This window comes from Peromyscus maniculatus, chromosome 7 (genome assembly GCF_049852395.1).
Source record: "Peromyscus maniculatus bairdii isolate BWxNUB_F1_BW_parent chromosome 7, HU_Pman_BW_mat_3.1, whole genome shotgun sequence".
NCBI lineage: Eukaryota > Metazoa > Chordata > Mammalia > Rodentia > Cricetidae > Peromyscus > Peromyscus maniculatus.
Window position 1 is genome coordinate 16,491,644 of NC_134858.1, and position 26,924 is coordinate 16,518,567.

At 51.1% G+C, this 26,924-nt stretch overlaps 2 protein-coding genes across 3 annotated transcripts in view; one reads left to right on the forward strand and one right to left on the reverse strand.

Annotated features, from left to right (window-relative positions):
• Nucleotides 1-995: 995 nt before the first annotated feature.
• On the forward strand, nucleotides 996-14,271 carry Pin1 (peptidylprolyl cis/trans isomerase, NIMA-interacting 1). Its single transcript, XM_006987038.4, has 4 exons — nucleotides 996-1,141; nucleotides 5,167-5,385; nucleotides 12,865-12,975; nucleotides 13,769-14,271. The coding sequence occupies exons 1-4, from the start codon at nucleotides 1,084-1,086 to the stop codon at nucleotides 13,876-13,878; spliced, it is 498 nt and encodes a 165-aa protein (XP_006987100.1). The 5' UTR covers nucleotides 996-1,083; the 3' UTR covers nucleotides 13,879-14,271.
• A 3,675-nt stretch (nucleotides 14,272-17,946) lies between these two features.
• The window catches only part of Olfm2 (olfactomedin 2), a 79,058-nt gene continuing 70,080 nt past the window's right edge, over nucleotides 17,947-26,924 (reverse strand). For both annotated transcript variants that reach the window (XM_016005567.3, XM_006987037.4), the window contains exons 2-6: nucleotides 25,905-26,054; nucleotides 23,223-23,369; nucleotides 22,727-22,946; nucleotides 22,304-22,410; nucleotides 17,947-19,032 (exon numbers count right to left, since the gene is read on the reverse strand). In XM_016005567.3, coding sequence (XP_015861053.1) covers nucleotides 18,355-19,032; nucleotides 22,304-22,410; nucleotides 22,727-22,946; nucleotides 23,223-23,369; nucleotides 25,905-26,054 — 1,302 coding nt within the window. In that variant the 3' untranslated portion in view covers nucleotides 17,947-18,354. The remainder of the gene's footprint in view (nucleotides 19,033-22,303; nucleotides 22,411-22,726; nucleotides 22,947-23,222; nucleotides 23,370-25,904; nucleotides 26,055-26,924) is intronic.

Genomic DNA, 26,924 nt, shown 5'->3' on the forward strand with positions numbered 1-26,924 from the left:
TGTGCTACCACAACTGGCATAAAGTAACATTTCTAAGATTTTATGCTTCCCCGGCATGTATACATGAATGTGCACCATATTCATTCAGACCTGGTGAATTGCAACGGTCCTCTGGAAGAGCAGCCAGTGCTCTTAACCACTCAGCCATCTCTCTAGCCTTCCACAGACTTTTTTTCTTTCCTTTTTTAAGGGAGGGGTTGTTTTATTTTGTTTGAGACGGGGTTTCTATATGTTGTTTCTGTTCTGGAACTCACTTTTAGACAAGGCTGGCCTCGAACTGAGAGATCCTCTTGCCTCTGCCTCCTGAGTGCTGGGTATGCACCACCATGCCTGTTTCCTCCAGAGACTATCAACTGACTTAAACTGGTCGTCGGAGCCGCCCACCCTCTCCTATTCCCTTTCCTCATCCTAGTGGCAATGCCATTACCCAGCCTAGGAAGGAGCTAGATGGAGAAGAAATAAGTTGAAGTAGGTTCTAAAAAAGACTTGGAAAGTGGGTGAGTAGACCAGTGAAATGGTTAGCCTTGCGAAAACCAAAAAGGACTGGTTTTGCTTTGGAGGAAACAGGTGGGATGAGGGAGAACTGAAAAGCCAAATTTAGGCTTTGGGCACTTAGCTTCTCGTCGCCAAGGCAACTGCATTACTATGGCAACCGCAAAATACAGCAAAAGCACCAAAACTCCTTACTAGTGAGCCGCTTCCGCAAGGAGGCTGGCCGACCTCCGCGAGCGGCTCAATAAGGCGGGATTGGCTGCAGCAGGAGCCAATCAATAAGCTCTACTCTGTGGGCTAAGCCCACCAAGAAGGTTTGCAGAGACATTTTGACGCTTAAAGGGAGCCTGAGCGTCCAATGGACGTCGCTTCCAGGTGAGCCAATCAGCAGTGATGTCGGGCCGAGGGGGCGGAGACTGTGTGTAGGGCGGCCCAGGAAATGGCGAGTGAGTCCAATAAAATGCTAGGGCGCCAGAGAGGCCGTGGGGCCGTCCAATGGGCGTCTCTACCGGACGAGCCAATCAACAGTGGCGCAGGTTGGCGCGGGGTCAAAGCCGCGGAGGCGGAGCTGGCGCTGCGGCAGGAGGGAAGATGGCGGACGAGGAGAAGCTGCCGCCGGGCTGGGAGAAGCGCATGAGTCGCAGCTCAGGTACCTCTTGGAGGTCGGCCGGGGGCTGGGCCGGGGCCTCGTGAGATTGCAGAAATTGGGCTCGAGCTCACGGGGACAGGCGGGCCGCATCACCGCCCTGCCTCGGGCGTGGAGGTCTGGGCTCCTCCGCGGCGTAACGGGCCGGAGAGTCAGAAACTGAGGCAAGAGGTGGGGCAGGTACGGGCACGCCCGGACCCTCGCTCACCACTGGGCCCGGACGCCCTTAGGAGACGAAGCTGCACCTCGGGGTTCCCTTGGGAGGAAGAGACCCCGACCTGGTGCAGAGGGCGTGGGCCGCTCTGATCTGGGTTCTCGGGCAGCATCTGTGTGTGACACGTGCCGGGTCATCCAGCGCGGATCCTGCGACAGCAATGGCTTATAACCAGGCCGGTTCACCTTTGGGTCAAGCATGGTGCCAAGAGCTTTGAAAAGAATTCAATCTTTCACAAGTCTGTACGTTAGTGTGATTCCTTTCTCCCCTATCCCTCACCCTCCCTCGCTCCCTCCATCAACGTCCCGCTCTCTCCTCCCTCTCCTCCCTCTCCTTTCCTCTCTCCTTCCCTTTTTCCGTGGCTCATTCTCTCTCCTCCCTCTCTGTCGTGCCCATCTTTCAAGGAAGGAATTGCTCTCATTTTCCTAGTGGGTAAACTAAGGCCAGAACACGGAAAGAACTCATCAGATGATGCAGTTCAGGGACTGGGAATGCCCCGGAATGCAGTGAGTTCCTGTCCCCAGAGTCCCCTTGCCAGTGTCAGTGGCAACGCCCAGTGGAGCGGTCGGGAATCTCGGGTCGCCGCTGCCTACAGAGCTCGCTCATAATTCTCATTGAATATCAGGGTCCTGGACACTGCATGCGTTAGCTCTCTGAATTAACACTGCCAGGTTTAATGTTCTTATTCTCTTTCCCCTTTTTTAGGAGGGGGTGGAGGTGGAAAGGTGTTAGACTGGATCTCTATGGACAGGTTGCTCGATCCTCCTGCTTCAGTCCCCCAAGCGCTGGGATTACAGGCATGCACCTCTTTGCCCCATTTATTTATTGAGACAAGAATCTTTATTAGTAATATTACTAGTAGTATATTTAGTGTGTGTGCATGTGGAGATCAGACAATAACTTCTCTCTTTCCACCATGAGATCAAACACATCTTTAGACTTGGCTGCAAGCACGTTTACCCATTAAGCCATTTTCTTTCTTTTTTTCTTTTTCTTTTTAAAATTTTCTGTGTGTGTGTATGGAGAGAGCACGTGCGAGAGCTCAGACTAGTCTTGAATTTGCTACCTGTGTAGGATGACCTTGAACCTCTGTGGTCTTCCTCCCTCACCCCTCTGAGTGCTGGGATTACCATCACACACTAAGATAAAGTCTTGCTGTAGCCCGAGCTGGCTTCCAGCTCACGATCCTTCTGCTTCAGCCTCTCAAGCGCTGGGACTACGCTCATGTGTCAACTATGCCCAGCTCTGATGCCCTTGTTCTCTTGCCCCAGTTTTCCAGGTGAGAAAGCTGAGGTTCAGGGAGATGGCCGGTTACTAAGGTTTTAGTTGGATTTAGCCCTGGAGTCCTTGCTCCTCCCCAGGCTGCTCCATTCCCAGCCTGAGGTTGTGACCTCCAGCATAAACATGGTTCTAGGTGGGTGTGGCAGCACACAGCTGTGTTTTCAGCACCTAAGAAGCAGAAGCGGGAGGGTCTCCAGTTCATGGTTATTCTGGGCTACGTAGACTTTTTAAAATGGTGTCTGGGTGTTATGCTTGCTCTCCTATCACCACGTGCATGCAGTGCCCACAGAGAGGTCTGAGGAGGGTGCCAGATGCCCTCAGCCTGGAATTACAGACAGTAGTGAGTCTCCATGTGGGTACCGGAAATTGAACCCCTGTTCCCTAGAAGAGCAGTTTATGCTCTTAATCTCTGAGTTGTCTCTCCAGCCCCCATAATGAGACTCCTAAAACAAACAAACAGCCTGACCCTCTGTCTGGCAGTGGACCATTCTTGCCATTTATTTATTCTGTAGGACTGTGATAGCCTTCTTTCGTGAGTACCTAGCCCTTTTTTTTCTTGGTTTTTCGAGACAGGGTTTCCCTGTGTAACTGCTCTGCCTTTCCTGGAACTCATTTTATAGCCCAGGCTGGCCTCAAGCTCACAGGGATCCACCTGCCTCTGCCTCCCGAGTGCTCGCTCACTGCCACTGCCCCTTTACCCAGCCCTTCTTGGTGCTAGGTCAGCTATGTAATACAGAAAGACTCTAGTTCCTTTAGTGACCCAGAATCTACTGGGTCCTTCCTTCCAGCTCCTGCCATGACCCTCCCTACTCCACCTCTTCTCTCTCTCTCTCTTTGGTTTCTTAAGACAGGGTTTCTTCCGTGTAGTTTTGGTGCCTGTCCTAGATCTCGCTCTGTAGACCAGGCTGACCTTGAACTCACAGAGATCCTCCTGCCTCTGCCTCCCGAGTGCTGGGATTAAAGGGAGTGCCACCACCACTGCCGCCTGCCTTTTCTCTTTTACTATTTTTTTCCCCAGTTTTTTGAGACAGGGTTTCTCTGTGTAGCCCTGGCTGTTTTGGAACTTACTCTATAGAGCAGACTGGTCTGGAACTCAAAGATCCGCCTGCCTCTGCCTCCCGAGTGCTGGGATTAAAGGTGTCTGGCCACCACCACCTGGCTAAAAATGTGTAGCCCAGGCTAGCCTCAAACTTGTGATCCTCCTGCCTCCACCTCCTTCAGCAAATCCTACCTATGTACACCACCACAACCAGCTCTCCTTCACTTTTTTTGAGACAGTCTTGCAAACTTACCCTGACTGGCTTCCATCAGCAGACATCCCATCCATCCTCCTGCCTCAGCCTCCCTAATGCTAGGCTTACAGGTATGCCTCACCAAGCCAGGCTTGATTTCCATCTCCTTTATGCACTTCACTGTCACTTAGGTGTCCCTTAGATGACATCAGCCGCTGCCCCCCCCCCCCAATGCTGCTTCCTTGCTCTCCAGTTTAGGTTACCAGGGTAGGGATTAAGAATAAAGCTTTGGAGCTGGGTGGTAGTGGCACACGCCTTTAATCCCAGCACTTGGGAGGCAGAGCCAGGCGGATCTCTGTGAGTCCAAGGCCAACCTGGTTTACAGAGTGAGATCCAGGACAGGCACCAAAACAACACAGAGAAACCTTGTCTCAAAAAACAAAAAAAGAGCCGAGGGGTAGTGATGCACGCTTTTAATCTCAGCACTCAGGAGGCAGAGGCAGGCTGATCTCTTGAGTTCGAGGCCAGTGTGCTCTATGAAGTGAGTTCCAGGACAGCCAGAGCTGTTACACAGAGAAACCCTGTCTTGAACCCTCTCTCCCTTCCGCCCCCCAAAAAAGAATAGAGCTTTAGGGTATCTACCTCTGTTTATACACGAGATATAATTGCTGCTGCTGTGAGCAGAGATAGAGGAGGTGATGCCTGGGTTTTGTTTGCAGTGAATTGGATCGAAAGTCATACTCTTACCTTTTTGATGAATGTGTGGTACTGGGACTTGAACCTAAAACTTCACAAGTGCTAGGCAAGCACTGTATCAGTAAGCCGGATCCCCAGCCCCGTAGATTTGTGTGGTTTGTATTTTTGAAATTGGATCCCACGCAGCCAAGTTTACTCTCAAACTCTGCAGCTGAGGATGCTTTTGAGCGTATTTATTTTGTAGGATGACATGTGTACATGTGGAGGTCGAGGACATCATGGGGTGGGCTCTCCTTTCACTAGGCAATTTCCTGGAGCTCACATTCAGCTTGTTAAGTTCCTTTACCTGCCAAGCCATTATGCAGTCCTGGAAGCTGTTTTTTTCTGATTGCTGGTTTAGTGTCTGTCTCCACCTAGAGCATTAGCCCAGTCCTGTCTGTGACAGGTCCTGGTGGGGAGAGCATCCTCCCAAGCCGTAAGCACAGGGTAGATCAGGAAACGGGTCTGTTGAAGAAGGTACCTTCCAAGCAGGTCCTCATCCTGGCCTTCAGGGTGGAGTCCTCCTCGACCCAGCCTAAGCTGAACTAGGTGCTGCTCTTCCACAGGCCGAGTGTACTACTTCAATCACATCACCAATGCCAGCCAGTGGGAACGGCCCACTGGCGGCGGCAGTGCTGGAGGCAGTAGCAAGAATGGCCAGGGGGAGCCGGCCAGGGTGCGCTGCTCGCATCTGCTGGTAAAGCACAGTCAATCGCGGAGGCCCTCATCCTGGCGGCAGGAAAAGATTACCAGGAGCAAGGAGGAGGCGCTGGAGCTGATCAATGGTGAGTGGAGGAAATGGGGGCTGGCTGGGGTCTTCTTCCCGGTAGGCTGGGGGCTATCTCAGTTCCTTTTCCTGTTCCTGTGACAAAATACTCTGACAAGGGCCAGCAAGGGGCTTCAGCTGGCAAAGGCACTTGCTGCTAAACCCGAGGACCTGAATTCCATTCCCAGGATGCATGTGGTGAAGGAGAGAGCCCACTCCTGGGGGTTGTTCTCTCACCTCCTCAGCCTACCATGATAGTGTGCTGCCTACCCCCACTGTCCCAATAAAAAGTTTTTTAAAAAGTGATAAGCAGCTTAAGGGAGAAAGGTTTGTTTGGACTCACATCAGCGTTCCAGGTCACAGTTCACAGTAGGAAAGTCACAGAGGCAAGAGTGGGTGACATCATATAATGTTGTCAGGAACAAAGAACATGTGCCTGTGCTAGTGCTCAGCTTGTCTTCTCTTTAGGCTGGAATCCCCTACCCAGGGGGTGGTCCTACCGACCAGTAAGATGGGTCGGTCGTCCATATCATTACCATAATCAAGATAATCCCCACAGGATTCCCAGTGGCCTATCTGCCAGGTTATTTTAGATGCTGCCAAGTTGACAGTAAGCACTACCCATCACGGGGGCCTTGTGGAAGTCCCACCAGACCCTCCCCCAGGGCTCAGCTGTCACTTGTAGAGAAGTGCCTGAACTGTGCAGGGGTGTGCCTCGTTTGTTAACATGCTCACCTAGCTTGCAGGGAGCCCTGGCTCCGATGTCTAGCACCCTGTGAACCTGGCGTCTGTAACCTCAGCATAGAGAGACAGAAGGACCAGAAATTCAAGCTTGGTCCTGGAAAGATGTCTCTTTATGCAAAGGCACTTGCCAATAAACCTGTGGGCCTCAATTCAGTTCCTGGGACTCACACAGTTGAAGGAGAGCCAACTCCCTCAAGTTGTCTCTGACCTCAGTGAAAATACTGTCACGTGTGCACAAATAAATGCAAACTTTTTTAAAATTCATTTGTTTATTATGTATACAATGCTCTGCCTGCATGTATGCCTGCAGGCCAGAAGAGGGCACCAGACCTCATTATAGATGGTTGTGAGCCACCATGTAGGTGCTGGGAATTGAACTAAGGACCTCTGGAAAAGCAGCCATCTCTCCAGCCACTGCAATTTTTTTTTTAAAGTCTAGGTCCTACATATTGAGTTTGAGGCCAGCCTAGGCTATTTGAAGACCTTGGGAAAAAGTGCTTATACTTGGAATGAGCTTGGCCCATGCAGGCCTCTCTCTTTCCTTTCTAATTGCTCTGTGGAGTGACCAGGTCTAGAAAGCCAGCATACCCTGGTTAGATAGTAGCAGTGTCTGATAAGCTCTGTGATCTGGGAGACTCAGAGCCTCACTCAAGACTCATTTTTCTCTTCTATAAAATGAGCATTAATTTATAACTACCCCCAAACACCCCTGTACCCTGATGAGAGGCAGTTTTGGTCATTAGGGAGGATGGGGCCTGTCCATCTGTGGGTGGGTCTGGCAAACACAGAGCTGGCCCCTTCTCTTCCGTTTCTTTATAATTTACAGCAAGGTTGGCCAACTTTGTTGTTCATTATTTGTTTGTTTTGGTTAACTACCTATTTTTGATAAATATATGTATGGGTCTTTTGCCTGCATGTATGTATGTGTACCATGTCTGTGCCTGGAACAGAGGAGGCTAGGAGAAGGCATTGCATTTCCTAAAGTTGGAGGTAGGTTTGTGAGCTACAGTGTGGGTGCTGGGAATTGAACCCAGGTATTTTGTAAGAGCAGCCAGTGCTCTTAACCTCTAAAACATCTCTTCAGCGTGTGTGTGTGTGTGTGTGTGTGTGTGTGTGTGTGTGTGTGTGTGTGTGTACATGTACATGGTAATGTACATGTTCAAGTATGGAAGTCAAAGGACAATTCTCAGGGGTGAGCTCCCACTTACCATGAGTCCTGGGGATTAAATTCAGATCACCTGGCTTGGTAGCAAATGCAATCACCTGCTAAGCCATCTTGCTGGCCCTTTGTGTGATTTGTTTGTTAAGATTACTTTATGTGTATGTGTGAATACCTACATGTATGTACATACACCACATGTATGCCTACTGCCCATGGAGGCTAGAAGAAGGCATCAGATCCCCTGGAACTAGAGAAACAGGCAGTTGTGATCTGCCATATATGTTCTGGGAACCAAATCTGGGTCCAAAAAGAAAATTCTGTGTTCAGTTATAAAGGCAAAAAAACGAGAAACAAATGAACAAAAACCCATCATTGAACCACTGACCCTTCAACCCAGTCCCATGTTTGTTTGTTGGGGTTGTTTGTTTGTTTGTTTGTTTGTTTTTGTTTTGTTTTGTTTTGTTTTATGAAACAATGGCTCTCCTTAAACCAAGAGCTTGTTGCAAGGGGATCAGGTAATGGTGATAGAGGTTGTGTCTCCCAGTTGCTTGGTGCCTTTGTCTGGAAGGTACCATCAGATTTCCCTCTGCCCTGAGGAAACAGACTGCCTGCTGGGCAACAGCCAGAAGAAACCTGAGGCCCAGCTGTCCTTGTCTGAGTCAGCCAAGCTGTGGACAGGCCCTAGCTTCCTGTTCTCTTGCTCTGTCCCTGCTTATCCGGGCCCTGAGAATTCTGGGAGGCCCAGAACAAGAGTATAAGCATCACCCTTTCCAGGCTTCAAGGTTCAGCCATCTCCTCTGGTGGAGTGATGCCATCCAGCCTGATGGCTTATGGCTGGGTCTCTGGGCCCTCCTGCTGAGTCTTGGGTCTTTTAAGATGACACACCCAATGATGTTACTTACATCTTCCCTCACCAGACCCTTCCCCTATGGGCCACCTGTGATCTGGGAGAACCTTTGATTCTTTAGAATGGGCAAGGGGATTGTCTTAAACATTTTTAGGGTGAGGAAACACTTTTGGTTCATTCTGTCCCTTAATCTGCTGTAACACAATGCCACAAGCTAGGTAGCTTGGGTGACAGAAATTTCTTTTCTCACGGTTCTGGAAAAGTCTGCGCCTGTGCTTTTCCCTAGATTCACTCTCACCAACCACCACAGACCTGTGCCTTTCTTCCTTTTCCCATCAGGTTCTTGGTGAGATGGCCTTTCTTGTCTTGCAGACAGCTGCTGCTTCTGTTGTGTCTTTGGTGATCTTGGCTATCTTTATGCTCTCCATCCCTCTCCCCTTTAATGATAGAGTTTATGCAGCCCAGGCTGACCTTAAACTCCCTGTGTAGCCAAGGGTGACCCTGAACTTCTGACCTGTCCACCTCTAGCTCCTGAGTGCTGAGATTATAGGTTTGCTCTGCCATCCTAGTTTGGAGATTAGACCTGGGGCCTGGTGTAGGAAGGCAAGCACTCTGCCAACTGAGCCCAAACCTTGGCCTGGCTGTGTCTCTTTTCATGAACAGGTCCTTATCATTTCAGGGCCCACCCTTGTAGACTCCTTATCTCCAAGGATAGTCATACCAGGAGTCAGGTCTTCTTCATAGTGAATATTGGGACGTTGTCATGCAGCCTGGAGCAGAGCAATGAGCATTTATGTCTGTCAAAGACTTGTTCTGCTCTGCATCAGGCTTGACTGTGGCAGTCCCTCATTCATCCCTCAGAATCACCCTCTGTGAGAGCTCCCATTAGCCTATTAATTTTTTTTTCTTTTACACTCATTTATTTGTATGTGTGCAAGCATGCCACTGTAGATGTAACCAACCATTTTATTAAATAAGAAACACAGAACCAATGTAAAGAAGAAAGCTAAGAGCTCAGAGCTAAAACCTTACCCTTCCTCCTGTGGTGCTCCTACCTCTCTGAAAGAGACCTACTGTGTGGTCTTCCTGTGTGGTTGTCTTTATATAGTCTTTCTGTTCTGCCTTCTCATTGGTTGTAAACCCAAACACATGACTGCCTCGTCACTGCCTGTCTGTAGAGACTTCCAGGTCTTCTATGGTATTGAGATTAAAGGCGTGTGTCTCCAATTTTGTCTGTGTCCTTGAACACACAGAGATCTACCTAGCTCTTCTACCAAGTGCTGGGATTAAAGGCGTGTGCCACCACCGCCACGCACTTGCTATGGCTCTAATAGCTCTGACCCCCAGGCAACTTTATTTATTAACATACAGTTAAAATCACATTTCAGTACAAATAAAATACCACCATAGCCACTGCAGGCATGTTGAGGTTAGAGGAAAACCTACAGGAGGAGTTGGTTCTCCTGTTCCACTTTGGGGATCCTGAGGATGCAGCTCAAATAGTCAGGGATGGCACAAGTACTTTTACCCACTGAGCCATCTCCATGGCTCCCCAATGCCCCAATTCATAGGCCAGTCATTTCATGAGGCTCCCAGAAGCAGAATCACCCCTCCCCTCAGCCACTGGATATTCATAAGGCTGAGGAACCACAGAACAGGATCAGATCCCAGCAGCTGGAGTTAGAGCTGGGCCTGACTCCCTTCTGAAACTTAGGGACTGCTGAGCCCACAAGTCTGCAGAGATGGACATTCACCTGTTAGGCTTGCTATCTGGGGAGCTCCTGAACACTCTTGTCTTTGTTCTATTGCTGTGAAGAGACACCATGACCAAGGCAGCTCTTATAAAAGAGAACATTTAATTGGGGATCGTTTTCCACTGCAGAGGTTTGTCCATTATTGTCATAGCAGGGAGCATGGTGGCACAAATGGCACTGGAGAAGTAGCTGAGAACTTGACATCTGCTCCCCAGGCAGAGAGAGAAAGAGTAACCCTGGGCCTCCTGTGGGCTTTTGAAACCTCAAAGCCAACCCCTGGCGATACACTTTCTCCAACAAGGCCACACCTCCTAATCCTTCTAATCCTGTCAAACAGTTCCACTCCTTGATGACTAAGCATTCAAATATACGAGCCTATGGGGCCTTTTGTATTCAAACCACTGCAACCCCAGGGCAAGTAGAGGACTCTGTTCCAATGTGGGAGCTCTGGAGAGGCTGCTCCAAGAGGCAGAATTCTCAGAGTCCTGGCTGGGATGCTGTTGGCCAGATTGGGCAGGTGCCCTCAGAGGAGTTGTTTCCTCCCAGCTCCCAGTGAGGCTGGGATTTGTCCTGGAGGAAGCCCAGGAAGTCTGGCCTCATCTCTTGAATACAGAGGTCCAGGTGACAAAAAAACAAGAGATGGCAGTGTCTCTGTGAAGAATAGTGATGGATCCATCCCTCCCTCCTTCCTCCTGGCTAGCTAACTTCTTCTGCGTCACTTACTCATGAGTTCCTTGGCCTCCAGGGACTCCTGTCTTGTGCACAGGTCTAGGTATAGAGTGGAAACAGTGGTAAACAAGGACACCTGGTAGATTTCCTTCCTTTTGAGACAGTATCTCATTATGTAGCCTAGACTGCCTCAGTGTGCTGAGTAACAGGACTATAGGCATGTACCACTCAGCCCAGTGCTTTCATTATTAAACAGCTACAGCTTGACGATGTGTAAGAAACTATGGCTGGAGGGTGTGGGGGCTGGAGAGATGGCTCAGCTATTAAGAGCACTGACTGCTCTTCCAGAGGACCCAGGTTCAGTTCCCAGCACCCACATGGTGGCTATCAGCTGTCTGTAATTCCAATTGTGACACTGTCACACAGACATATGGAGGCAAAACACCAGTATACATAAAATAAAAATGAATTTTAAGAAAGAAACCCTGGCTATCCCATCTCAGATCCCTGTGGCCATGGCTACGTCTAGGTGGACATAGGCTGGAGGTGGCAGATCTTGGGTAGATCCTTTGATCTCCACAGAAGAATGTGGGGAGTTCAGTGCTGTGAAGGTGGGGCTGGGAACACAGCCGGGCATCCAGGGAGAGGAGAAGCAGGAGTTTACCAGGTCAGGATCACTGCTACGATTCATTCTGTACACAGGGACTCTTAATACCAGGGGTGGCTTCCAGAAGTCACCATGATATACAGGTCAAACCACATGGCCTGTGTGCCTCTGACAGACTCTACAAAGTGCTTTGTGGTGACAGCCAGTTCTTGGCCAAGGCAGCAAGTATAGGCAGAACAGAGAGGAGTGGGAAAGCCCCTGGTAGTCAGGTGTACCCTGGCAGTGTGTAGACCAGACACCACGGTAGCTACTATGCAGTGCATTCAGACAGGGATGACTCCTGGGCTCTCAGTCATACAGCCTGCCCTGTGTGCCAGGCATTGGTACCCTGCGGGAGCCTGAGGCTCAGAGCCCCTGGGAAGTACCTAAGTTCTGGGCCTCAAAGCACTGGTTGGAGCAGCTAATAATACCCCTTGTCAGAAAAGCACCAGTTGGGGCCTTCAGTGCTATGCACACTGGACACTCACAGGTGTTCAGAGGCCTTTCAAAGATGGGGGAGGGAAGGGTGGGTGGAAGTCCAGCAGCAGCTGTGTCAGGCCATCCTCATCTGCAAAGAGCTCATTGTGGAGCCTAATGAGGCAGGAAGGTTGAGGGTTCAAGGATAGCCCAAACTGCATCAGAGGCTCTATCTCAGATAAAAGGACTGGGTCCCCTGGGTAGTCTCTGCCAGGCTCTCTGGGAAAGCATTGAGGGCTGCACAGGTCAGGGTGGCTGCCCTGGGAGTCTGTGTGTGTGTGGTGGCTACAGGTTGGGCAGGAGGAGGAGACAAGATGTCTTATGTGTCACAGGCTTTTTTGCCCACCTCAGGCACTGCCTGGACTCAGGTGCCTGGCAACTCCCGACCTAGCATGTGTCTCTGTGCATAACATAGTCTCCGCATATCCGCATGCATGTGCATCCTGCTCCTGAGTTACTTTGAGACTTTGCTTCAGTCACTTCGAATACCTTCCTCCCAGCAGCCCTGACCTCCTAACCCTGCAGGAGAGTCACAGCCCAGGGGAGATGCTTTACTGCCTCCTGGGCGCTGCCGGTGTACTGTGGGACAGTTGTGCTGGTGCTCACACACAGCCCTGACAGCCTCACCTCAATCTCTTCAGAATGTCCTAGTGAGCGCTCTGCTGTGCCTCCCTTGTTGCACAGGTGGGGACTCCTGATGCCCACAGCTGAAGATGTCACCAGCTCCTGTGCAGAGCTTGGCTGCATGCTAGCCACCTGTGGTCTCCAGAACCTTGAGACTGCCCCAGGACTAGGGGTGGGCAGTCATCTGCTGTGAGGTTCCAACTCTGTTTGTGTCCAGGGCTGAAAAGCGGTCACAGAGTGCGTGTGTGGGTGCCTATATTCTTGTGCATCTGTGGGTGACTAGCCTGGCTGTTAAGGTAATAGTACGGCCACAGGTGCATGGGGATGGCTGACAGGTTTGCACCCTGGGGACATGCACGTGGGAGGACCGTCTTCATGGGTGCACATGATAAGGACACAGGTGTGATTGCTTGGGCATGAGGGGTGGGAAGCATTGTGAGAGGGCAGCAGCATGTCTTTATAGGGAACAAGGTGCACAGGCCAGGCTCACCAGCTCCTAGGAGCGGCTTGCTCTCCCTGTGTCCTGACTGGCCTCTGTGTCTCTGACATGGGGCTCTCCTCTTGTGTCCCTACAGGCTACATCCAGAAGATTAAGTCGGGAGAAGAAGACTTTGAATCTCTGGCCTCACAGTTCAGCGACTGCAGCTCCGCCAAAGCCAGAGGAGACCTGGGTGCCTTCAGCAGAGGTGGGCAAGAGTGGGTACAGCCGGCCCCTTCCCTCCAGTGTTGGGGTGGTTGGGTCCAAGAAGGGAGGGAAGCCTACTCTGTGCCTTCCTGGTCCACCAGGTGGCAGCACAGCCCTCAGGCTTCCTGGCCTGTGGGTTTTTGTGCTGCAAAGGGATATAAAACCTCACTGGTCTCTTCCCTCCAGGATCATTGTCCCCCCACAGGCCCATCAAGGTGACTCTGTTCTGTCATTGCCATCTCCTGATAGAGCCATAGGACGGGATCCCTGAGAACTTCAGAGCCTGTCACCCAGAATCCTATTCTCCCCTTTGGCGGGTGGGGAAAACAGGCAAGGGAGGCAAGGTCAGGACCAGAGAGGCAACCCAGAGCTCAGACTTGTCTGCCAAGGGCAGAGGAAATCAGGATCCCCTCCTCCTCCCTCTGTCCTTCATCTCCTTGGCATGGGCTGAGAGTGCGGCGAGGTGTGGGCACCTGCCTGGGAGAGGGAGCCTAGCAAAGCCCTCTGCTGTCAGCCCAAGCTCCCTGCAGGACAGATGATGCTCGGCTGGGAACCAGGAGAGTTCATCATGCAGTGTGTCTGAATACAGGGCACAGCTCTGCCTGCCATCCTTCATGCTGTCCTTGGGCTTCCCAGAGCCTCCTTAATGGGCCTGTGGCCCTCAGCGGGGCCACAGCTCAGCACTGCAGTGACGGCCATAAACCCTGTGATGGATGTGCTTGAGACTGGGTGCAGCAGGAGCCGCATCTGCCATGCGACCGCGCCTGACCCCCACCACCTCTGCTGTTTCACAGGTCAGATGCAGAAACCGTTTGAAGATGCATCATTCGCTCTGCGGACAGGGGAGATGAGTGGGCCAGTGTTCACAGATTCGGGCATCCATATCATCCTGCGCACAGAGTGAGGGCAGGCACCTGGCCGCAGCCCACGGACGCCCCTTCCTGCTGCTGTCACTCAGTATTTATTGTTCCTAAGGCTGGGAGGGGCTCTGAGACAGGGACTCTGAGCTTCCTGCTCCCTGTTTGACCCCAGTTGGGGCTGTCCTAGCCAGGCTCCTTCTGAAGAGATTAACTTCATAAGGGCAGTGGGGGTGTGGAGGCCCCCAGGCTCAGGGAGTCAGAAGTGACCTGGCTCCCCAGATCCCAGAGGCAGGCAGGAGGGCCTTGTTTCTTGTTAGTTATATGCTCCGTTTTTCTGTTCAGTTGCAAAAAGCAGACGCTCCACACCTGGTGATGCAGCACCTCACCTCCGTGTGATGCAGCGCCCATGCATCTTCCATTAAATCTGGAACCACTGATTGGTGGTCCTGTATCTCATTACCTTCCTGGTGAGGTGTGGGCCCTGCCTCGGGGAGGGAACTGTCACCCACCAGGCCCAAGCCCAGGTGTCCAAACTGTTCTCCAGCCCCAAGAAGCTACCTTTTCCAGGGCCTGGGGGTGCTGGCAAGAATTTTTTCCCACCAGCTAGACTCCCTGGGCAGCAGGATACCTCTGGGACCCACCAGTCCAGACCCAGTTACGCCAGGCCTCCTGCGGACTGTTGAAGGATACACACACCACCCACCCACATCCCAATTCCAGCTGGTATGTCTGGAGAGGTCCTGAGGGAACCCAGCTCACACCTGACTTAGCACACCCATCCCCGCACACACAGACACTGCTTATTGGTGAGAACATATTGCATCCAGCATCTGCCACCCACTTCTGGCTGGTTATTCCTGGGTTCAGCCACCAGACCTAGCACCCTCCAGATGCTGTTTCCATAGCAACAGAGGCCCCTTCAAATGGAGGAGAGGGGGCTTTGTCAGCTCCCAGAAGAGCAGGGATCCTGGTAGAGGGAGCTGGGGAATGGATGCTGCTTTGAGTGGCAGGTGGAAGGAGAAGGAAGGGGCTCTCCCAGCCCGGCTAGGGGGCCCTTGTCTCTTCAGACTGCCCCTGAGCCTAGCTTGGCCTGAGGGCTCAGAATTCAATCAGGTCTGTCTAACCCACAAGTGATGGGGCCAGCCTGGGTAGTGGGGGTGGCTGCAACCAGTAAGGCTTGGGGACCAGAGCAATATTAAGCCTGGACCCCAAGGGAGCCCTCCCTCCCCACAGGCCTGAGTCTCGTGAACAGTCACCTGAGCCTGCTCCCATCTGGCTGCTTTCTACAGCAGTCGCTCTTTGCCAGCTGCCTGCTGGAGCATTTGTCATTAGGAAGGTTTAATGAGTTTCTCCCCAGCTCGGCTGGGCTGAGTTGGCTCTACCTCCAGCAGAATGTTCTCCAGCAGGCCAGCCGGTACTCAGTCACTGCTTTGCTGTCCTGCAACAGCTGGGTGTGGGGTCGGGAGGCAGTGGAACCCCTCCAAGTATGATAGTCTTTTGGGGCAAAGAGAGGACCCCCATCCTGGCTTGTAACAGCAAGAGCTCTGGAACGATCTCCCCAGGGCTGCTGCCACTTCTGGACCACTGCCTGTAAGAGGCAGGTATTACCACAGTGGTAATTTGTGCATCCCTGGGTATGGCCATGTGACATGGTAACTGCTCTGTATGATCCCGACCCTCTGTGGGGTCTGTCCTTTTGGACCCCAGCCAACCCCTTCCCTCGTCTCTATACAGTAGTGAAAACCCAAGACTGAACATTGCTGTTAGATAAATGTTCCCCAGGAGCCCACTCGGTGTCCCCAACATGTATTATTAACTACCTGTGGTTTCCCTCACCTGCTCCAAGTTCCCACCCAGGCCTGCTACTGGGAACTGGCTATAAATCCTGGGCCTTTAGGATGGCAACAGTTTAGCACCCCTCCTTCCCTACCTCCCTCCCTCCCTCCCTCCCCCTACCCCCTCTTGGGGATGGAAACTTGTCTTTGTGCAGACTCCACTGCTGGTTCTTAATGGGTTCTTCTCAGACCTGACATGGGGGAATCTGGGTTGTTGCTGCAGTGGGGAGGGGCAGCTTCCTGACCATAGCCAAATGCTCATCTGTGACTTAGGGAGAGTTGGTTAATTCAGCACCACACAGCTGAAGACAGACACAAGTGAATCTGGCAGTGATGGATACGTGATGAGGGTAGGGCTGCTCGCTCATCCTTTTGTAGAGTGTGTGTGTGTGTATTCAGGTGTGTGTGTGCAGTGAGTGTGCACGTGTGTAAGAGTGATACAGTGGGTAGATGTACTGCCAGATGCTCTGGCCCAAGTAAACACTCCGTGCCCACACGTGACAGACCTGTCCTTGTGGGGACATGTCTCTAGGCACAAGCGTACTCTTCAAAGGCTAGAACTCTGCAGCCTCATTCTCTATCTGAGACCACGACCATTTTGAGTACAAGTCACAGGCAGGAGGCATCCAAACTCCTTTTTCTTATTTGGGATTTTGAGACAAGGTCTCACCCAGGTGACATCAGCCTCCCAAGAACTGGGATGACTAGTGGGTGCCTCCATGCCAAGCCTTTGCTGTTTTTAGTGGCATAAAGTCTGTCTCCTCCTGCTAATCCAGGACTTTATCTCCCCCCCCCCCCCAGTGTCACGCTTGCTCACTTACGTGGGAATTAATTGCTCTTTGTGAGGATGCCTTTAGAAATTGGTTTTAAATGAGTGCATTAGGCAGCCCCATTCATTATTCATGGGTTTCCTTCCCAATATGGCATCCAAGTCCAAGTTCCCGGAGATGATTTAATCACAGAGCCCATTAATTAGAGATGGGGACAGCAGCCTCCTGGTGGCCTCAGCAGGGTGGGGTCAGGGCCAGTGGAGATCTTCACATGCTGTTCCTGCTCTTGGTTCAATGGACTGATGAGGGGAATGGGGAGGTGGCATGTATCACTCACTACCCCCATTCCAGATGGAAGCCCTGCACATCACTACTGACTCATCCCTCATTTTTTATGACACCTCGGCCCCAGCCTCATCTAGCCCAGTGGTCTTCAACCTTCCTAATGCTGCCACCCTTTAATATAGTTCCTCATGTTGTGGTGACCCCCCAACCATAAAATTATTTTCATTGCTACCTCATAACTAATTTTGCTACTGTTATGAATCATAAATAATTTTAGAGATAGAGGTTTGGCAAGGGGTTGAGACCCACAGGCTGAGAACCACTGCTCTGGCCTCATCCCACAGGCAGATCTGGCTGACATAAAGCCTTCACCGTGCTGTGGCTCTGGTGGCAGAGTGTCTAGCATGGATGACGCCCTGGGCTCCACCGTCAGTACCAAATAAACCCGGCATGGCGGTGGAGGTGGAGGCAAGAGGACCAGAAGCTCAAGGTCATTTTTAGCTACAAAAGGCCAGCCTGTGCTACATGGACTCCTGTTTGCTAATTAAGCCTTTATCTTATTCCTCCCTCTGTTGTTTTGGTTAGTGTCTTTTTTTTTTTTTTTTTTTTTTTTTTTATAGCACTGCAGATAGATTTATTAGGGAAGAATGAGAAATAATTGCTAGGCGCAGGAGGTTACCTAAGGAGGAATACCTGACATCTCCATTTCAGCCTCTTAAAGGTCGAAGAATTTTCACGTGGAGTGCAGTGGGTTTGCCCCAAACCTGGCCCTGTGCACCTTTTAAGTTAGTTTGGATCTTGTTATTGACTAGTATGGCTTGTGTAGAAACGATTCCTGCAATTACAAAGCAGAAAAGAAATTGGGGGACCTAACCTCTCAAAAGCAGCCAAATTGTTAAAGCCATTAGAACATCCCCAGACGGCTCAGCAATGTGCCATTGTGATAATGGTGAGCCAGCAACAGGGAATATTCATTGAAGACCAGTTTTCATCATCATAATAGAATTAATTCTCTGTTGTTCTGATCCCAGTTGCTTTTAAATGAATTGCTTTTGATTGAAACACCTTTGGATTGAGTGGGCTCCCCTGGGGGCTAGCTACCCCGGGGAAGGAGTGTTAAACAGGACTCCACCTCAGGTCACACTAAATAAAGGCATTAAAGGGACTCAGTGGAACCAAATCTCCTTCTCTAACCACTACTGGGTACAAAACAACCCAGGCATCAAATGTCAAAGGTCCGGTTTATTCTGGCAACCCGGAAAGAAAATGTGTAAGAATAAATTAAAAAACAAAAATCCATGCACTCAGATCCAGAGGTACAGAGGGAAGTGAGGGATAAGGAGTGTGTGGGAAACTGGGAGGGGAGGAAAGAGGACGGAGTGAACCGAGGGAGAGAAGTGCGATCAATAAGGAAGAGAAGCATCCATAAAAAGGCAGAAAGACTCAGAAGTGAAGTATCAAAAGCAGAGATCAGTAAAATGGAGAAAATGCATGGATGGTATCCAGAGAACAGAAAGCCGGGCTGGGAAGGTGGGGAGAGAAGGGATCTAGGACGGGAAAGGCGTGACCAAGAGAAGGCTGAGGGTCACAGGCAGTGTGGGAGGGGTCCCCACGGCCTCTGCAGGGGCACCTAGGGGTCCCCGGCAGTGCTGATGACATGGAAGAGGGTGACGTTGTACAGCACCTGGTGCCCGTTGTTCCAGGTATACAGGGCCCGTTCCCTGGGGTTGTAGTCCAGCATGGAGATGTGAGAGTACTGGTTATGGAAGGGCACATCCGTGTACTCGTAGCTGGACGTGTTGGTGAAGTAGGCAAAGTAGACCTTGGCTCCGGCCAGGTGAGAGTTGGTCACATAGAGGACGCCGCAGATCATGAAGGCCTCCCCGGCGCTGCGCTTGGGGTACCCGGTGTCCCAGGACCTCACGACCTCCAGGGTGTGAGGGTCCAGCCGGCTGACAACAATGTTGCCCGCATTCTGATTGGTGGTGTACACAGCCCACAGCCCGCTCTCGTCTACCATGAAGTCCATGTCCGAGAAGCCACCCCAGGAATAGGGGAAGGTGTTGTTGTAGCCAGCCCCTGGGAGGCTCCTCTGCACCAACACGGAGCGCGACCGGAAGTGGTACTTGACCACCACATTGCTCTGGTACTTGTTGTAGAACAGAGAGCCGTTGTACACCACATGGCCTGTACCTGCCCATGGCTGCGGCAGCAGGTGCTGAATGAAGTTCTGGCCTTTGATGAAGTCTCCCAGAGTACGGAACTCCAGCACCCGGCGGCCTTTGTAATAACCATCCATGTACCAGACCTAGGAGAGCAGCAGCCGGTCACTGGAAAGACTGTAACCTGTGACCCTTCGGGACTGGCCAACCAGGCAAGGTCAACCTTGGTCATCAGCGGTCAACCATCATCCGAATGTCACTACTCAGTCAGTCTTCCCTAGACCTTTGTGACTGGTTATAGTTTGGTGATCGTGAGCATTAGTGGGCCTGGGGAGGTAGTTCAGGGAGTAAAGTGCTTTGCCACTCAAGTCTGAGGACCTGAGTTCGGATCCCCAGCACCCACAAAAGAGCTGGGCATAGTGGTGCACATAGCTGTAACCTCAGTGCTGGGGGAGTCAGAGACAGATCTTTGGATCTCATTGATCAGCCAGTGTAGCCACACTGATGAGCTGTGGGTTCTATAACAGATCCTGACTGGTTGGGGGTGGGGTGGCAGGGCCAGGAAGATGAGTGGGGAAGGTCACCTGCTTTGCAAGTATGAAGACTGAGTTGGAACCCAAAACCCATCTAAAAAGCTGGGCATGGCCACATGTGCCTGTAATCCTGGAGCTTGAGGGCAGAGACAGGAGGATCACTGGAGCTTGCTGGTTGCCAGTCTAGCTCCAGATGTAGTGAAAGAGTCTGTGTCTAGGGACTCAGACGGGGAGTACAGAACAGGGCACCTGATGTCCTCTGGCCTCTGTGAGTGCACACAAAAGTGCACACACACACACACACACACACACACACACTAAAAGGAAAAGGAGACAAGGTGGAGAGCAATAGAGAAAAACATCTCTTGTTGGCCTTGGTCTCCACATACATTGGCACGCACCTGCCTGTTCACACACCTTTATGAACACAACAAAAAGATCCTAAATGAGTAGTGTGGTCCAAATGATTAGGGAGCATTATGTTCCCAGGAGACTCATGGGGGTCACACATGCACTGGGTCGAGGGTGCTCACTGAGTAATATTATTGGGTAGTAAGGGGTCACTTTGAGGTCACTGTATTTTGGTTGGTTGGATGTGTTTTTTGTTTGTTTTGTTTCTTTTTTGAGATAGGGTCTTACTATGTAACCCAGGCTGGCCCGGAACTCACTATGTAGATCAGGATGGCCTTGAGCTCACAGAGATCCACCTGCCTCTGCCTCCCAAGTGCTGGAATTAAAGGAGTATGGTACCATGTCTGGCCCAAATTCATTGTCAGTAGCTAACTCCTGTAAGCATAAGATTGCCTGGCATGTCATTGAATCTCTCAGCAGCACTATTATGAGCACCATGCTAAGAAACACTGGTGAATGAATGCCCTCATTATGGAGCTAAGGTCCATTGTTGAAGGACCATGTTGAGGATAAGAAAATTAGAGGAATGATATAAAAGCACCTGCACTAGTGTCCCTGGCTAAGAATGGACAGGACTAGATAAGTGCAAATCTGATTCCAAACTAACCAGTTGGTTGGACCATCATCATCAGTCAAGGTCAGTGATCACAGTGGAGTGTTGAGTTACTGCCTGTGCTCTGTGACACTTGGTAATCACCCTTATGATGGTTAGCTATTTAAGATTATATGTTTTATGTATGAGTGCTCTGTCTACATGTGTGCCTGCATGCCAGAAGAGGGCATCAGATCCCATTATAGATGGTTGTAAGCCACCATGGGGGTGCTGGAAATTGAACCCAGGACTCTGGAAGAGCAGCCAGTGCTCTTAACCTCTGAGCCATCTCTCCAGCTCGTCATGATTAGCTTTAATGTCAGCTTGAAACAACCAAGAATTACCTAAGAAGTGAGTCTCAGTGAGAGATTGTCTATTTTGAGTTGGCCTGTGGGCATGTCTGTAGGGGATTGCCTTGATTGTTCATTAATGTGCGAAGACCCAGCCCATTGTGGGCAACATCATTCTTTAGACAAGGAGTCCTGAAGTGTCCTGAAGTGTATGAGGATGGAGAGGTTGAGCTGAGCACAAGCAAGCAAGAATGTACGCATGCATTTCTCTCTGGTCCTAACTGCGGTTGTGATGTGACTGGCTGTTTTGAATTCCTACCTTGACTTCTCTACAGTGATGGACTTTAACCTGGAACTGTAAGCTGAACTAAGCCCCTTCTTCCTTAGTTTGCTTTTTGTCAGAGTATTTTATCAGCTGCAGAAATGAAACAGGCAGAGGCCAGAGGAGGACATCGGTGTCCTCCTGTATCACTCTCCACCTTCCTTCTTTGAGATGGGGTCTCTAACTGAACCTGGAGCTGGTGCCAGGGAGCCCCTGGGAGCCCCCGTCTCTGCTCCCCCACAGCACGGGTGCACATGCCACTCATGGCTTTTTATGTGGGTACTGAGGATCTGAACCAGGTCCCTCATGTCTGTGCAGCAAGCACTCACCCACTATACTGTCTCCCTCCCTGGCCCCGCCATCTTAGCCTGTGCAAGTACTGATGTCTACACAACAACAAGATTGCCTAGCTGTGCAGTTCTCAGACTGTGTCCCCTGCTGTTAGGGGACACAAGAGTGCACCCCGCAACCATGACCTCTGGTCAGTAGACACAGACTGACAACAGAAGAACCTCAGTCATGTGGTCACTAGGCAGACGGGGGAGATCCAAGCACCCAGGGACCCGGGATGATGGGCTACACGTGCCTCTGGTGTGTGAGCTGGTGAGGTGGCTCAGAGGGTAAAGGTGCCTGCTACCAAGCCTGCCAGTGTGAGTTCAATCCCCAAGACACACACGGTGGAAGGAGAGAATCGACTCAAGAGAGTTGGTCTCTGACCTCCACACACACGCTATGTCATCCATGCACACACACACACACACACACACACACACACACACACACACTAAGTTAATAATAATAATAATAATAATAATAATAATAATAATAATAATAATAATAATAAAAGAGTGAGTGCCTGGACATGGTGCACACCCTTGATTTCAGCACTCAATAAACAGAGACAGGCAGATCTCTGTGTTTGAGGTCAACCTGGTCTACAGAGGGAGACTTTGTCTCAAACGAAAAAGGAAAAGAAAGAAAAGAAAAGTCAGCAGTTAAAGGTACTTAGGCTCTTGCCGAGGACCTGAGTTAAACTCCCAGCATGCTTATCAGGTGGCCCACAAACACCTCTCACTCCAGCTCTAGGGCTATCAGTGCCCCTTCCTGGCCTTCAATAGCACTGTAGTCATGCACACTACCACCCCTCCCCCAGACACACCCACAAGTAAAATTAATAAGAATAAAACCTAAATAAGAGTCACAAGTGTGGATTCTCTGGGCGCCTGTAGGCAGTCACTGGGTCTGGCCCCTGGGGATGGGATCACTCACCCGGCTGTCTGCACTGGGGGCCATTGTGTCCGTCATCCAGGAGCCGAAGCGGGACCCCATGGCCCGAATGGTAATGGGGTTACTGACCCCTGTCAGCTTCCCACAGCCTGGGAGACGGAACAGTGGGAGTGAGGACGGGAGGCAGCAAGAGCTCCCGAGAGGACGCTGCTCGCATTGGGGAGTGTGGGGCCGAGGGTCAGTCAGGGAGGAGACATCCAGGGTGTGACCCTAGGATGTCAACACCGGCAGAAAGGGCTGGAAATCAAGAGCCAAAACCACTTCCAGCTTTGGGGCCTTGGGTTGGGCAGACCAAACAGGCAGGGTTAGCAGTTAGATACCAAACCATGCCTAGCTTTGGAGCATACGGGTAGCATAAGGGTTGGGTGTGGAGATCAGGGGCCAAGCTTCGGGGTCAAGGCATACCCAGCTTCTGCGCACAGGCATGGAGTCGTGCCTCCAGGGCCATCACGCGCTGCTGCAGGTCCTCGTACCCGTAGGCGCCCATTTCCTCCTGGATGGCAGCCAGGTTGCCAGAAAGGTTCCTCACTTCCTCCCGCAGGCGCACGATGGTCCGTGTGTCTGCCTTGTACTGCTCCAGCACCGAGCTCAGGGGCAGCAGCTCAGTCATCCTGTCCTTCAGTTCCTGCTTGCCAGGAGAGAATGGCCACCGATCCCAACCCCTAAACCTCGGCCCACACCTTCACGCTGTCATCTCAGATGCAATGCTCAGTCCTTGCCAAAGGACGCCTTCCGGACCCCAGAGCCTAGTCCACTCCATTTCTTCCCAGACATGACCCCATCCGTGGAACTCAGGTCCTCTTGCTTTCACAGCAATCACCCTTCCTTCACTAAGCCACCTCCCTCCCCACACCTCTCCAACCGTCCTCTTGACCTGTGAGCTGAACTCAGAAGAACCCACCTGGAAGCTCTTGGCCGAGACTGACCCATCAGCTGCCCTGAGCCTTGCATCCAGGCTCCGCATGAGCGTCTCCATGCTGCGAACATACTGGAGATCCCGATATGTCCTTAACTCCAGGACCTCCATGGACTGAGACACATTCTGGACCTAGAATGAGAACCATTCTGGAGACAAGGTCCTCCTCCCAGCCACTCACAGAAACAGAGGCAAGAAGGACCAGCAAAGATGCCCTCCAGCCCTCCTCTCCTTTGGTCTCACTGGAAACCTTCCAACAGCTTCACACCTGTCAACTCTGTCCTGTCTCTTGGCTTCCACCCTCCTGACCTGCAGTAAGTTCTCCACACAGCAAGGCAGAGAGTGTTTTCCAAAATGAAGATCAGAGCCAGGTGTGGTGGCACACACCCATAATTCCAGCACTTGGAGGTAAAGGCCAAAGGATCAGAATTTCAAGGGTAGCCTCAAAAGGAGCCAGGAGTTGTGGATCACATTTGTAATCCCGGCACTCAGGAAGCTGAAGCAGGAGGATTGCCACGAGTTCCAGGTCAGCCAAGGCTACGGAATGAATTTCAAGTCAGTCTGGGTCAGAGTGCAACCTTGCCTCTAATAAAAAACAAATGAACAAAAGGCAGAGTTGGGAGGGTACTGGGGCTGAGGCCCAGTGCTCGCCTGGCATGCGCAAAGCCCGGGCTTCCATCCCAGCATAAACTGGGTGCAGCAGTGCATACCTGTAATACAAACCACTTGGCAAGTGGAGCCAGGAGGATGAGAAGTTCAAGGTCATCCTTGTATACATAGTGAGTTCAAGAGCAGCCTAGGCCAGTGACTCTCAAACCTTCCTAATGCTGCGACCCTTTAATACGGTTCCTCATGTAGTGCTGACGCCCAGCCATAAGATTATTTTCATCGCTGCTTCATAAATGTAATTTTGCTACTGTTACGATTCATAATATAAATATCTGTGTTTTCTAATGGTCTTAGGAGACCCCTGTGAAAGAGTAATCCAACATCTCCCAAAGGCATCGAGACCCACAAGTTAATAACCACTGGCCTAGGCTATACAAGACCCTGAGATACACATCACCAGTCATGCCAAAAACTGTTTTTTTCAGCCACTATGAACAATCAAAGGCATGACATGAAAGTCCACAGTTTTGGGGAGAAGCAATTCCTCTAAGGGGGTAGGCAGAGCAGGATTCTGGGAGTCAGTGGTGGGGTTTCAGGTGCCCAGGTGTGTGTGTGTGTGTGTGTGTGTGTGTGTGTGTGTGTGTGTGTGTGTCCCTCCGCCAAATCTCAGCTTCCTCCTCTGTTCAATGAGGGAGGTGGTTGCAGGCATCACAGCTGACAAATGGCCAGTGACAGAGACTTCAGTCAGCAAAGAGCCCAAAACATCCTGGGGACAGATGAATTGGAGGCAGCCAGGGTGAAAAGGAATCTCGTGTGTGTGTGTGTGTGTGTGTGTGTGTGTGTGTGTGTGTGTAAACATATTTGTATATCTAAGTGTATATATGTGTGTATGCATACATGTCGTGTATATGTGTATATATGTGTATATATATTTGTGTGTGCATACATATATGTATATGTAAGTGTGTATGTATGCATATTTGTGTGTAAGTGTGTATATGTGTGGGTGCATACATATCTGCATAAGTGTGTCTGGAGGCCAGAGACTGATGTTGGTTGTTTTCCACAATCACTCTCCGCCTTATTTTTTGAGACAGGGTCCCCAAGCCTGGAGCTCATACTTCAGCCAGACTGGTTCATATTCCCAGCTGCGCCTGTCTCTACCTTCCTAGCACTGGGTTACAGACATACACTGCCAGATCTAGCTTTTATGTATGTCTGGCTATGCGAACTCAGGTTCCTATTATCCATTTGACCCACTGAACCACATCCCTAGCCTCCCCTTCCCCCATTAAAGCATTTTAAATTACATTGATTTGTTTGGTGTGTGTCAGAGTACACCTTGTGGGGGTTCATTCTCTCTTCTAACCATGTGGGACCTGGGGATTGAACTCAGGTCGTCAGGCTTGGTGGTGACTCTCCACCCCTCTCCACCTCCCATCCCACAGGATCTTCCTATATAGCCCAGGCTGGACTCAGACGTGTGGTAGCCATTGTGGTGCCTCAGCCTAGGAAGTCCCAGGGTTACAGGTGTGCACTGCCACTCCCAGCTGCAGAGCCTTTTCGGGAGCCTTGACAGTGCAGGTTAGACCCTTGCCTGAAAGGGGCACCAAGTACCTTCTTAGCAGGGTCACCCAAGGCTGCATGGAGCATTGGCTGCCAGGCCTGAGTGCACAAGAAGGAACTAAGATGCCGCCCTGATACTCCCTGCCTGCCTAGCACTGCAAGAACTAGAACTTGGGAAGCAGAAGTGATTGGATCTCTGAACCGGAAGCCAGCCTGGTCTACAGAGTAAGTTCCAGGATAGCCAGGACTACACAGAGAAACCCTGTCTCAAAAAATAAATGAATAAAAAAATTTAATAAAAATTAAATATAAAAGAAAAACAAATAAAAAATCTGAATAGATGGGATCCCAGTCACTGGCCACTTTAGAACAATCTACCTGGCTGGATCTTCTGTGGTTCAGCCCAGAAGTGGTTCAGGGTGAAGTGGGAACCAAGAGATCACCTCAGCCTCCCCCCAGCACCCCCACCCTTGGCTCCTGTCAGGTCCCTACCTTCTCCATGAGCTGCCGAAGTTCTCGGCTCCGACCATCTCGGGCACAGGTGCTCTGTGCAGGGATCACAGCTGTGCAGATGCATTTGCCGTCAGGTGCCTGGGCTGAGGTGTAGAGCTGCCAGCCCTCTTCCGGGCTCTGGAAGAGAGTCTGCGGAGGAAAGAGCGGCGTCAGAGACTAGGAACCCAAAGAGGGGCTCCCCTCCATCTTGCTGGGGAAGTGACCTTGCACACATGAGGACCTGAGCAGATCTGAAGAGCCCATGAGAAAAGCCAGGGATAGAGGCTAGCTGATCCCTGGAAGCCCGCTGACCATACCGGCCGACTGGACAACTTTGCAGGGCGATGAGAGGCCCTGTCTCAAATAAAAGGTGGGAAGTACCCGAGGAACATCACCAGCTGAGATCTTCCTCTGATCTCCACACATGTGTCTATGTGCGTACCTGCACACACACACACACACACACACACACACACAAAGGTCCGGGAGATGGCTCAAGCAGTAAATGCAACTGTGAGGACCTGAGTTTGGATCCCCACCACCGACATAAACCAGCCACTGTAAAATGTGTCTGTAACGCTAACGCTACTACATCAAGGCGGGAAGTGCAGGAGGAGAAAGCCTGGAAGCCTTGGACCTTCACCCTGGCATATACAAGGATAAACAAGACACTGTCTCAAACAAGGTGGACAGTCGTTGGACTGCCACATGTATGTTGTGTCTCATGAAGCCCAGGATGGCCTTGGACTAACCGTATGTCTGAAGGTGACCTTGAACTTGTGATCCACTTGCCTCGCCCTCTTGAGTGTTGGGATTACAGGAGTGCACCACCACTCATTTATTGGGTACTAGGAAAGGAACCCAGGCCTCCTGCATGACAGGCCAGCCTACCCACTGAGCCCCAGCCACAGGAAGGGAACCTTTCAGCACTCTAAATCTCAATGTGAGAAGGGACCTAAGAATAGCCACTGTTTTTAAAGAGCGGTGACTTTAAACTGGACGTGGTACTGCATGCCTGTA

Excerpts from the sequence above, each read along its gene's own strand:
- Pin1 (XM_006987038.4), top strand. The coding sequence starts at position 1,084 with ATGGCGGACGAGGAGAAGCTGCCGCCGGGCTGGGAGAAGCGCATGAGT. Across the intron at positions 1,142-5,166 it reads GCGCATGAGTCGCAGCTCAG|GCCGAGTGTACTACTTCAAT; the intron begins GTACCTCTTGGA and ends GCTCTTCCACAG. Across the intron at positions 12,976-13,768 it reads CCTGGGTGCCTTCAGCAGAG|GTCAGATGCAGAAACCGTTT; the intron begins GTGGGCAAGAGT and ends GCTGTTTCACAG.